This window comes from Trichechus manatus, unplaced genomic scaffold (assembly GCF_000243295.1).
Source record: "Trichechus manatus latirostris isolate Lorelei unplaced genomic scaffold, TriManLat1.0 scaffold00010, whole genome shotgun sequence".
NCBI classification, from domain to species: Eukaryota; Metazoa; Chordata; class Mammalia; order Sirenia; family Trichechidae; genus Trichechus; species Trichechus manatus.
The window spans coordinates 27,586,692-27,600,160 of NW_004443946.1; the positions used below are offsets into that span (position 1 = coordinate 27,586,692).

The window sequence follows — 13,469 nt, forward strand, 5'->3', positions numbered from 1 at the left end:
TCTTTGAGTTGTGCAACCATTCTCACCCTCCTTTTCTGAGTTGTTCCTCCCTCATTAACATAAACTCTCTGCCCCTTCTAGACTCTTTTGCATGGCCTTTTATGTTCTTCATGAGCTGCCCTCACCTCTGTTTACCATCACTTGCTACTCGACAGCCTTACGCTCCACTCTTCCTGCATGTGGAGTTACTTGCGATTGTGTGAACGTGCTGGACTCTTTCACTGCTCCATGACATTGCAGATGCTTTTCTCTATGCCCAGCGTTTCTTTTTTCTTCCCTTCCCTTTTCCCCAACTGGTTAGTTCTTGTTCATCTTTTAGAACTCAGCTCTGCTATCTTCTCTTCCACTTGTGTGAGACGATTACTCTGTATGTGCCCCTGTAGCACTTTATGCTGGCCTTTGTCATATCCCTTATCATATTGTATTTTGATTGTTCTCTTTCCTTCCAAACTGAGACCTTAAGGATAGGAACTATGTCTTTTATCTTTGAATCTCCTAGCAAATAGTAGGAGCTCTGAATTATAGATCCACATTTCTGCTTTATTCACTTAACAAATAATAAACATTTTTCCATATTGCTACAGTCTCCGTAATATATTATTTTTGATGCACAATAATTTATTAAACTATTCCATTTCTTTTGAACTTTTGTTTCTGATCTTTGACTCTTATTATTAATACAACTATAATGAATGTCTTTGTATCAAGTTCTTTCTTTGGGTAACTACTTAGAGTGATTTTAAATTCCTAAAGTAGAATACTTGAGTCAAAGAGTAAGGACTTTTTATGATGCTTGTAATATAGCCAAATGGCTCTCTAAAACAGTTGTATAACATCTATACTGTGACCTTACACGCATCAGGTAGTTAATTTTTTTGTTATTGCTAAATTTAATAGGTTTAACGTGCATTTTTGATAACTAGTGAGCATGAATATTTTTCCATATTTGTTAATTATATTTCTTCTTGTATAAATTCTGTTTTTATCCTTTAGCTTATCCTTTAGGCCCCTAAAGTTTTCTTACCAATTTGTATTATCTTTACTGTAATATGGAAGTGAATCCTTTCTCATAAATACTGCAGGTTTTTAAAAATAAATGTATCTTTTGCTCTCGCTATATAGTATGAAGAAAAAACCTTTTGTTTTATTTATAGACATAGTCCCAAGATTGTTTAGGCTATTTAAACCTTGCTTGGATAGCTGGGTTCGAAAGAAAATAGCTTTGTCCTATGTAGGCATTTTCTTAACAAAGTTAAAAATCCTAATAAAAATTTTACCTCTAGGTAAGAGCAGCAATTTGTCTTTAACTCCTAGCCTGTAGTGGCCTCTAGTTAATTTCCGTACATATGAGGCATTGGTGGTTCCTTGGTAAAATTCTCACCTCCAATGCAGGAGACCCAGGTTCAATTCCCAGCCAGTGCACCTTATATGCAGCCACCACCTCTATTGTCACTGGAGGCTTGCATGTTGCTGTGATGCTGAATAAGTTTCAGCAGAGCTTCCAGACTAAGAGGAACTAGGAAGAAAGCCCTGGCGTTTTACTCCTAAAATTAGCCGATAAAAACCCAATATTTGCAAAAATTTTCTCTCTATGACTTGTCTTTTCATTTTTTAAAGTGATGTCTTTTGAAGTATGAAAAGTTTTTGATTTTGAATAAGTCCAGTTTATAGATTTTTTTCTTTTATGGATTGAGAATGAGATTTTAATTTCTACTGATCTGTGAAAAGATGGTGGTATGCTTGTCTACTAAGCCATTTACTCTGTTCTCTAGCCTCCAGGGCCCTATAGACCACCCCCTCCTATGGGTAAACCACCAGGTTCAATTGTAAGACCCTCGGCTCCACCAGCAAGATCATCTGTTCCTGTGAGCAGGCCACCTGTCCCAATACCACCACCACCACCCCCTCCTCCTCCACCTCCTCCTCCTCCAGTGATAAAGCCACAGACTTCTGGTGTGGAACAGGAGCGCTGGGATGAAGATTCTTTCTATGGACTCTGGGATACAAATGATGATCAAGGACTGAATTCGGAATTTAAGTCAGAAAATGCAGCAATTCCATCTGGTCCGGTGTTACCACTCCCACCTGTTCACCCTTCCATTCCTCCTCCTGGCCCAATGCCTATGGGTATGCCACCAATGTCCAAACCCCCACCAGTGCAGCAGACTGTTGATTATGGCCATGGCAGAGGTGAGTAATGGTAGTGAACTTGTATTTGGGATTCTAGAGGAACTGTTAGCTTTAGCTTTGGCTTCTTCAAGCTGCGTTCTTACAGAGTTTTATCCCTGGTTTTATTTACCAGATATATCCACTAATAAAGTTGAACAGATACCCTATGGAGAAAGAATAACTCTGCGCCCAGATCCAATACCCGAAAGACCAACTTTTGAGACAGGTAGGAGTTCCAGAGAGATCAGTACCTTTAAACATTTTAGGACCTGATTTCACATAATTTTACTTTTGGTGAGATTATCTGAGCCTTCCCTTGATATAGCTAAAAGATTCTTAAATTGAATTTAGGGCAGCAGTTTATACTAGTTTTAAAGTTAGAGTTGTACTTTTCTACTTTTATGTCATTAAAAGTCTTATTTTGTACGACTTGTTTTTGTAGAGCATACAGGCCAACGCGATCGTTACGATAGAGACAGAGACCGTGAGCCTTATTTTGATCGTCAAAGTAATATCATGACAGATCATCGAGATTTTAAAAGGGATCGGGAAACTCATAGAGACCGAGACCGGGATCGTGGTGTTATTGATTATGACCGGGATCGATTTGACAGAGATCGCCGACCCCGAGATGATAGGTATGCTATGAAGAATAATCTTTGCTAGGTGTGCAAATTACCATATACTTAAGTTCTGCAAAAGTCAGTTTACCTAATGGCATTTAGTAAATGACATATTCCTTTCGTATGTGTATAATTTGGAGAGGGAAGAGCAGTTCTGGATCAATGTTAATGAAAGTAAGTGCTTGAGTCTTCTCAGCTTGAGTTCCGGAGAATTAAATGGGAGATGGGAGACAGCCAGAAGGGAATGGAAACGGTATTGTGAACAAAGGTGCAGTCATTACTTAATTAGTAGGCAAGCAATTTATTTGTGTAATTCCTGAGCTTTTTAGTTATATGTACGCACGACAAACCTAAATGGAAAAGCAAAATCAAATTGTAAATACTGACTATGTGGAGTCACTACCCATAGAGAAAACTGGGCAGATAATGATGTTGCATGATAAAGCAGAGACCTCCAAATATTTTTTATTTACCAAGGTACTTCTGTTACACCTTCTAGGACTCAGTCATATCGAGACAAAAAAGACCATTCCTCATCCAGAAGAGGGGGGTTTGATAGACCATCCTATGACCGGAAGTCTGACCGACCAGCCTACGAAGGGCCATCCATGTTTGGAGGTAGAGCAGTGCCTGTTACTATAAGGGTTTTAAGAATGTAAACATTGGAAGTTGCTTTTCATTGTATCTGTGAATTTAAACTTGCAGAATAAAATGCATTCACAGATTTCTCAGAGATGGCAGCACTATCATCAAAAATAGTGATGTAATTAATGAAATAAAGCATAAATTGCTTTTTTATATTATAAAAGAAATTTTGGAGAATGGAAACAAAATTACTTAGGATCCTGCTACCTACCATACTACAACTATTACAATTTTGTGCATTTCCTCTCATTCTCTATTCCATATACATGTTTATAATGTTGTAATCAAAGTATAATTTCTGTACCGTGCTTGTTCCTATTGAGGTGTACCATACACATTTTTCCATGTGTAAACCCATTATATTAATGGTTCTGTGATATTCCATTGTGTGGATAACATATAAAGTTCTTATTGTTGGACATTTATGTTGCTTTTAGTTTTTTCATTGTTAGAAATTAAACTAGAACTGTATACCTATTTATAGGAACAAGCTTTCCTAAGCTAGTGACTCTTGTTCTTGAAATTATAAAGGGGAAGTTATAGCACTATCACTGATACTTGAGACTATCCAGCAAAGTATGTATTGTTTTTCTGTGTCCTGTTGCTATACTGTTTTCCTAAGTTTAATACAAACAAGGATGAATTCAGTATTTTTTCAGAACATTCTGTTTACCTTAAATCATACCTAAACCTTTTCATTTTCTTGACTTCAATACTTGTACATTTCCTTAAACTTTCTCTAATTAATGGCCCACCAAATCATCTAACTTGATTTGAATTATATTACCTTAGGATCAGTGGGGAGAGGTAAATTTTAAAATAATTGCTCTATTAATAGTAATTTTATTCTACTGCTGGACTTCTAGGAGAGCGAAGAACTTACCCAGAGGAGCGAATGTCCTTGCCAGCTCCTTCACTAAGCCACCAGCCACCTCCAGCTTCACGAGTTGAGAAGAAGCCTGAATCTAAAAATGTGGATGACATTCTGAAACCACCAGGCCGAGAGAGCAGACCTGAGAGAGTGAGTCTGATGAAGTTGACCAGTTTTCTTGCAGATCAGAAGCTAAGAGATTTTTTAAATATCCTGAACATAACTTCTCTCCTTTTCTGTAACAGAGTATTAATAGCAGATTCAAGGCATTATACCATCTCCAAATCTTCATGCAATCGAAATCTCATAAGTTGTCTACCCTACAGAATCTTTCAGAAGTTAAAGCTTAGTTGCTTGGCAAAAAAAAAAAAAAAAGTTGAAAACTTTAAAAAATAATTTATAGGGGCTCAGTTAATCGCATTTTGAAGAAGGGGAGAAGTGGTTTTAGGTTTCTGGTATGTGGAACAAAAAGAGGGAGAGGTACAAGACTTGGATAACTTAGGCTTATTTTACTAGTGAAGTATACATTCTTAAATTTGTCTTATATTGCAGAATAACTAGGTTCCACTTGAATAAACTAGTACTGGAGGTTTCAGCCAGATATTTTAACTCTATATATGTTTAACTGATGGATCATTGCAAAAAAATCCTCTCTGAGTGGTCTTTTTTTGTGTGTGTTTGTGTGTGTTCATTGTGTTTCAGATTGTTGTTATAATGAGAGGATTGCCTGGCAGTGGAAAGACACATGTTGCAAAACTCATTCGAGTGAGTATGAGAAAGCCAAAGAACTTGTTGCTTTTGTTAGCCACTTGCCTTCTTAGCAGCAAGATACTGATACAGGTGTCTCCCACCTGATCCCATTCTAGTCGGTCCGTGTGATAGATGCTATCGCATACAAATTTTTTTTTTACCTTAGGTGAATATTTTGCCTCTGCTTGATTCGAAACCACCAAATGATTGTATATTATTTAGTCACGAGAGGGAACACTGATGTGAACATTTGTTAATTTATTCCATAAATTCTCTTTAACCTCTTTGACTATATGATTCTTAGGATAAGGAAGTAGAATTTGGAGGACCTGCACCCAGAGTTCTAAGCCTGGATGATTACTTCATCACTGAAGTGGAAAAAGAAGAAAAAGATCCAGATTCTGGAAAGAAAGTGAAAAAGAAGGTATAGTATATTCCTTTCAGATCACATCCTAATTTAGTAATAGTATTTAATGAAAATATGCTCAGAGGGAGATGTGGCTTTTTTGAAGACAAAGAAAAATTTCTCTTTTCTGAATATAAACTTTAGTAATCAGGTGTGAAGGAAGGACTACAAAGTCAGCTATTCAGGTGCTGCCCACAGAAGAGGATTAGGATGGTTCTTTTGCTAACTCTGGGTCTCTTTTGGGGAATCTTAGGTAATGGAATATGAATATGAAGCTGAGATGGAGGAGACCTACCGCACCAGCATGTTCAAAACTTTCAAGAAGACTCTGGATGATGGCTTTTTCCCCTTTATTATCCTGGATGCCATCAATGACAGAGTTAGACATTTTGACCAGTTTTGGAGTGCAGCAAAAACCAAGGGTTTTGAGGTATAGACTTAAAAGAACTTTAAAACACTTCATGTTATCATGTAAGTATTGTATTTGTTTGCCTAATCATTGTTAATTCTTTCCTAGGTATATTTGGCTGAAATGAGTACAGATAACCAGACTTGTGGCAAGAGAAATATTCATGGAAGAAAGCTTAAAGAAATAAATAAGGTGATTTTTGGAAACATGGAATGGTGGAGTATGCTAAACTTCATTTTGTCAGTATCACCACTGTTCTCTGGAAACTATTGTTTATCCCATTTTCTTTCAGAATATCTTTTCTTCCTGCTTTAATAAATGTTTCTTTTCCTTTGCATGTAAGTGAGAGGGATGGCAGAGCTGTTCCTGGAACTGGCCTGTTAGACTTCACAGTATTAGTTAGATTTATCTTGGATGCTCACTTAGTCTTTATCTGAGTAGTTTCCAGGGATAATTTGACCTCCTGAATCTCTCAATAGATGGCTGATCACTGGGAAACTGCACCTCGTCACATGATGCGTCTGGACATCCGTTCTTTGCTGCAGGATGCTGCTATTGAAGAGGTGAGTGTCCTTTGGCTCGAATGCAGTGCAAAAGAGGCTTTTTTTCAACTTTTTACTTTGAAAAATTTTAAGCCCTTCGAAAAGTTGCATAAAGAATGCAGTGAACACCTGTACCTCTTTCATCGAGGTTCACCGGTTATTAATATTTTACAGATATATATTCTTCTTATAATTATTCATTATTATAGTTATCATTATTATTGCGTAACCATTTTAGAGGTAAGTTGCAGACCTCATAACACTTCACCTCTAAATAGTTTAGCAGGTTATTTCCTAAAAACCAAGACATCCTCTTACTAACGTAGAAGTCAGTTATAAAATTCATAACATTTAACATTGATATAATAGTTTATTAAATAATGTAAATTTCTTGAATTAAATTTCCTGAATTATCTCATATATAGTCCATATTCAGATTTTGCCAACTGTCCCCATAATGCATTTTATAGCTTTTTTTTTCCTTTAATCCAGGATCCAGTCCTTTAAAATAATTTCTCAGCCATGTCATTGTCATGAAAGACACAGAAAAAGGATTTTTGAAGAGTATAGGCCAGTTGTCTTGTAGAATGCCCCTCAGTCTGGGTTTGTCTGATTCTTTCCACGTGATTAAATTTAGGTTAAACATTAGCAGGAATACTACATAAGTGATGTGTCCTCAGTGCATCCCATCAGGAGCCATATGATATCAATTTATCTTATTATCTCACTTGGTTAAGGTGATGTCTGCCAGATTTTTCTATTGTAAAGGTACCTTTCTAATAGGTAATCTGTAGGGAAGTATGTTGAAACCATAAATATCCTGTTCCCCAACAGATTTACACCCATTGATAATTCTTGCCTGAATCAATCATTAATTTGGTGGAAGTAAATCTTTATTATGAAAAAGGAGAGATTTGGTACTTTGATCAGTTGTGTACTTCTGTTTCCTTGACCTTTTCCCATGAGTGAGTTATGTATACTCAATGTTTTCATTGTTTTTTTACCTCCCGTGCCACTCCTCACCCTGTTTCCTTCTGGCCTTTGCCCCCATCACTGTCCAGAGACTCTCACCAATAACTTCCATGACAATGGACAATTCTCACGTCTCCTGTTGCCTGATTTTGCCAATCTCGACACAATTGACCATGCTCACCTTGAAAACATACTTTTCTCTTGGCTTCTGTGAATCCACATTCTCCTGGTTCTCATTTACCTGGATTATCTTACCTCTCTGGCCATGCCTTTTCAGTCTCCTTCACTGGATCCTCACACTGTCCAGTCCTTAAATGTTGGCACTCTTTAGGGCTGTATCTATCCTAGGCCCTATTTTCATTCTACATACGTAATCTGAATCTTCCTAATAGCTTTGATTGCCACGTATATGCTCTTAATATTAAATTGTAAAGACTGGAGTGAATTATATCAATATCTTAACAGTAATTCTACCCAAGTGGAGGAATTGTGGGTGATCTTCCAAAATGTAATTCATCCGAACCTGTTCCTCTTTTGGTATTCTCTGTGTTAGTAATTAGAACCACCAACCACTTGGGTTGCTGAAACCAGTAGTCTGGGAGTCATCCTTGACTTTGCTTTCTCTTATTACAGCTTCTTACTGTACCCCTCCACCACAGTCAGTCTGTAAGTTTTGCCATTTTACCTTGTAAATACCTTTCTAATCTATTCTACTTTATATTACCACTGCTGTCATTCTGGGACAAGCTACTAGCCTATTTTCCATTATACCCTTTCTTGCATTTTGAAATTTGAATCATATGTATGTTTTATCTGATTGGAAAAATAATTTTTAAAGGTTTTAAAAAGAAATCCTAGTAACCCATAGGCATTCAAAACAGGTGGACATCTACTCAGAGCAGATCATTGTACTAAACTCCATAGGAAATTATAAAGATAGCTATCCCAGGAAGATTAAAGTCTGGAATATTGTTCTGTCTTTTATCAGCTCTGCTTCAAAATTTAGGGTTTTAAAATTTCTTAGTATGTAACAGTGAATCTGTGTTGTTTTGCCCTGGGTAACCATGCTCCTTCCAGATCTCACTGAAGGACTCAACATTTTCCTAAATGTTAATTCAATTTTTTTTTTTTTAATTTTGTGGGGGTGTAGGTAGAGATGGAAGATTTTGATGCAAATATTGAAGAACAGAAAGAAGAAAAGAAAGATGCAGAGGAAGAGGAAAGCGAACTGGTAGGAGATTGACCAACCACTTTGAACAAAGTGTCTCTTTATTAAAATTCTTAAGAAGGGTATTGTTTTAAATTCAGATCTGTGGTCAGATTACTGCTGTTTCGATACCCCTTTTAATGGTAAAGTTTCCATAGTCATCCCCAAGGAGACTTTTGGATACTTTTGATTTTTCTCCAGACCAAAAGAACCCTCTACTGTATTATTGAAGGAAAATTTTAACAGACTGCTGAGAAACTTACCTTTATACACACTCATCTATTTGTAGGTAGTTTAAATACCCTAAGGGTATTTACTTATCAAGAAAATCAATTAAGTATGAAAGGACATTTTTACATTCCAGCAGGTATGTGGTGCAGCCTACACAACGTTGTATAATTGTCTCTTCTTTGCTGCAAGTTATCAAAATTGAGTTTCTGTCAACTGAGGCAGAAGAATTGTTATTGAATAAGGAGACTGAGAGTTGCCACTTACTGCTGGATTTGTTCTTCTGCATTTTATCCTTTTAAGTGATGGGGAAAATGATTTGACTTTGTAGGCAATGGATTTTGCTCAGACTGATTAGAGGTTTATATAGTATGATTTCCAAGTTCCTGTGTACCTACTGTAAATGCTTTTGATCACACCTCTGTAGAAGTGTTTGCCTTACCCTGTCATTCAAGAATATGCCACTGTAGAATTATGTTGACTTTTCAGTGTTTGCTAATGATTACAGTGATCTGCAATGCCTTGAAACAGTGTTGCTTCTTTAATACAAAATACTGCTCAGTTTATTGAATACCTCAGCCCTTCCTAAAGCTGCTTCTCATATTCTTCTGAAAATGTACAAAGTAAGACTCTAATTCCTACCCTAATCCCTACAGTATACAGAGTCTCTAAGGAATGGTCCCATCAAACCATGTGTGATATAGAGGGCTCTTGGTAAACACTGTGTGTTTATGTAGTGATGGCGTCAACCTCTACATGCCTAGATTTCAAATGTGGATTAAAAAAATAAGCTTTAAAGTTAATGGCATTTGAGTCTCAGTATTTTTTTTTTTGTTTTAAACAAAGTCTGTTGTTTTTTAAGTTGTGTTTTGGTATATATGATCTAAAATGTAGGCAGGAAATAAATTCATGTAAAGGTCCACGCTGTTCTCGAATATGACTAACAGCTTCTTTAACTACTTGCAGCGTGTGTACTGTAAAGTCACGTGAGCAGTCTGTAAACTTTTAGCTTTCTAAAGCTTCATCTTCTTTTGTGAAGATTTCAGTTTAGGAGACAGTATGTAGCATCTGACTTGCTTAGGTGTAGGTCAAAACTTGGAACTTTAATTGAATGTAGTTTTTAATTTTAAAAAGTGAAACACACTGTAATACTATATTTTTACATCAGAGACCTGGCAAAGAAGTCTTAGAACTCTATCCTACTGGACTATCTCTTCTATTTCCAAATAGCCTACCATTTCAAGAGAGCAGTGGGAGGATAGTAGAGTTTTAAGGAAGAACAGGGTGGTTCCAGCATGGGGAAATGAATATATTCATTTTGCTTATCTGTATGTTATAAAACTTCTCTTAACTCATTCTAAGATTCAGAATCCAGATCTTCTACTATTGGGGTCTACTCCAAGAGTAAAAGATTCTTGGAGAATTTTAACCAAAGGGTTAAGAACAAGTTCATGTCATTCAGATTATTTTAATGGAATTCTCAGTAAACTTTGCATTTTCCACTCTGTACTGATTAATACAGCTTGGTGAAATCCAAACTTTTCTTGATTAAGAGAATCCTTTTTGGGTATGATATTTTGCCTTCTTTAGTGCTTCAGTGAACCTACTAGATATGGCTCAGAGTTTATAAATATTTTAGTGATGTTTAGGGTTTTCAGATGATTTTTGAGATGTGACTTGTACAAATTTGATTGATATTTTTAGCACCATTACTTCAGCATAGTTTGTCTTGTTTATTCTAAAGACATATTTGAAAAAGATGATATAATTGATAACCTGAAATACTGTCTAATAAATTAAAATTAAATTATTAGTTCTGGCTTAAAAATTAGAAATATGTAAAATCTGTAGGTTACCTGGAAGGATGATGATGCTATGGAAAACTGTTACACAGAAGCTATTGCCATAAAGTCTTCAACATGCTTTCTGACTTACCTGTGTGTCAGTCTGTTCTATGAACTTGAACATTCTCAACAGTAGAGGGATATATTGATTCTTAAAAAGAAGATACTGACACCTTTGATGAATCAACCCTAAATATTAAGTCTTAGTATTAAAACTTCTGCATGTTAGGAATTAATAGAAAACAGAGTCCAAATTAAGGAAAAGGGAAAATCTCAATAAATCACATGGAAAAAGCATACATTTGCTAAGTGAATAAACTCAAAGGGTTACTACATAGTTAAATAGATACATTGGGAAATTTGAAAACCATATGGGAGTTTGTTTGAAATAAATCACATAGTTATTTTGTTAAATGTAAGATGTAAGTTGCCTGTGGAGATACCTGGATTTTCATATAATAGGAAAACGTAATTTTAGAAGACATACAATATCAGAAACAATAACCTAATCTCCAAGTGATTAAAGAGAAATGCTCTGAAACTGATTAAGTAGAATTAGCCTTTGTAAGATCTAACTGATAAATGGATTGAGTCTTCTTAAAATGAGGTTGAACTTTATAGTTGAGTTCAGTGATACCAAATTTTCTCCTTTCTTTCGACTTTTTAAAATTACAGTGGAATATAAAGTAACTCTTGAAAAATACTCTTTGGACCTCATGGCTAATATCACTCAAGAATAGCAGTTGTATTTAGAAAATAACCTAGCTGATATAAATCCTGTGCTACTCCAGATGATATTAATATTAGCACAGTAACTACCTGTACATTCTTAGCATATTTGCTATACAGCTGTTGTTCAGACTACGATTGTGAGTCCTGAACTGTAGCTGCCTCAAAGCGCCTTCATGATACTATTCTGAAGTGACTGCTCTGAAATCCGGGCGGTCAAGTTTGGCAAATTTGGTAATTCAGTTTCTTCAAAGATAATAAGATTTTGCTTTCCCTAAGGATAAGTTTATAACTAGTGAGTGGAAACCGAATCCATTCCCAGTTTTAATGCTTTTCCAGTTCAAAAGTGATGTGCATGTATGTGTCTCTTTCTAACCCTTCGAGCTTCTCTCTGTGTACAATTTAGGGTTACATTCCGAAAAGCAAATGGGAGATGGACACATCTGAGGCAAAGCTAGGTGGGTATTTCCTTTTTCCTGTTTTTATATGTGATACCTGATGGTAATGGTCATAGATCTTCTGTAAGAAGAGCGAATTTCCCAAACCTCTGCTTAAACCAAGATTTTTGGCCTCCTTACATCCTTCTATCTGTTTTGCTTGCTTTTGGTTTAATTGTATTTACATCTTGTGACAGAGAGTGAAAAGAAAAGTATTTTAGAAGAACTGCCTTCAATACCATTTAAACAGAAATATGTGATAAATTTAGTAACAACATGCTGTCACTTCTAAAATCTCTTCTTTTCTGTAAATCAGAAATGTTAGAGCTGATGAGATTCCTGCTTTATAATAAATATTTGACTGCAGTCCAGAATTGAACCTGATTATGAATGCTTTGGATGATGATGATAATAATAATATTAAAGTTTTAAAATCAGTTAAAAGGCAATTATATTCCTTATATAAATGAACATTTCTGAGTGGGAGGAGGTAGATACATAATTCAAGTTTTTGAGGAGCCTGCTTTTATCAGATTCCATTTAAATTTTCCTTCAAGTTGTCTTTAGTGCTAGATTACAAGGTGAACCAGTTAAAGTGGTTGTTTAAATAAAAAACTGGAGTTGCTTGATCGGAGGTTATCTGTTAAGCAGAAAATTGTATGTATCCAGTGGATTTTCCTCCAATAGCTCATGGTGATATTACATGACATTTTTTCAGTGATTTGTTGTCCTCCCTTAAAGAGAACTACTTAACCTGTTGATTAAAATGTATTAATAAAAATCTAAGAAAATGCAATAAAGCCTTTTTGAGAAGATTGGGCTTACTGATGTTTGAAGTATGACCGTCAATCTGTTTCTCTTCCCGATATCATGCTATTACTCTAAAATTGAAGTAACCGTCTAAATATCTTCAATTTGTAGAAAAGTTTGAGTCATTTAGCTGCTTCACTTACTGGACCACATTATCTGTGCTTCTGACATCAGAGGGTACATTTTACTTACAATTGCATAGGCTATGCCTTTCGTTTTGCTCAACTGTGTTAGCAGTTGATGTTGATCAGGTCCTATGTTGAAAGATAGTTCCATAAATGTAGTATTACTTTATTATCGGGGTAGATGCTTTGTTATAAACTCTAAAAAAAAATTTCTAGTGTTTGTCATGTAAAAATTGTGGTTACTGACATATTCTTCTATTATTCTTCCTTCTGGGGGAAATCTTAATGATAACCAACTACCTCCTTCGCTAGACCTTTAAAGGATTTGTAAGTGTTTACATGCAATTAAATATTATAGTAGAGTACTCAGTCACAAATTACTTTTCTAATGATAATGCTTTAGACCTGCTTATTTTGACATGAGATTGAATCTGTTTGTAGTTCTTTATTTTAGATTGACCTGTAAGACTAAAATCGTTCTTCTCTTTCTGGTTCTCGAAATAGTGATTATCTTTTGGGGCAGAAATAGAGATCATAAATAAAGATAAGGGGATCGTAAAAGTGATAAATTTCTTAACTAAGCATATAATCTTCACAGGCCTTATGTAATATATGATCTGGGATAATGTTTTTTTTAAATTTGAGCTAGTCCATTCTCTACGTTTTCTTTCTAGTTTCTAAAGAGAAAGGAAAATGGAATTT

The 13,469-nt window shown here is 35.5% G+C and overlaps 1 protein-coding gene across 1 annotated transcript in view; it reads left to right on the forward strand.

The window, feature by feature from the left end:
• Positions 1 to 13,469, forward strand: part of YLPM1 (YLP motif containing 1) — an 85,861-nt gene that overhangs the window by 52,492 nt on the left and 19,900 nt on the right. The window contains exons 7-18 of the mRNA XM_004371043.3: positions 1,773 to 2,190; positions 2,303 to 2,395; positions 2,612 to 2,807; positions 3,292 to 3,410; positions 4,304 to 4,458; positions 5,011 to 5,073; positions 5,363 to 5,482; positions 5,718 to 5,894; positions 5,982 to 6,065; positions 6,353 to 6,436; positions 8,538 to 8,618; positions 11,802 to 11,853. Of these exons, the coding sequence (XP_004371100.1) occupies positions 1,773 to 2,190; positions 2,303 to 2,395; positions 2,612 to 2,807; positions 3,292 to 3,410; positions 4,304 to 4,458; positions 5,011 to 5,073; positions 5,363 to 5,482; positions 5,718 to 5,894; positions 5,982 to 6,065; positions 6,353 to 6,436; positions 8,538 to 8,618; positions 11,802 to 11,853 (1,642 nt within the window). The remainder of the gene's footprint in view (positions 1 to 1,772; positions 2,191 to 2,302; positions 2,396 to 2,611; positions 2,808 to 3,291; positions 3,411 to 4,303; positions 4,459 to 5,010; positions 5,074 to 5,362; positions 5,483 to 5,717; positions 5,895 to 5,981; positions 6,066 to 6,352; positions 6,437 to 8,537; positions 8,619 to 11,801; positions 11,854 to 13,469) is intronic.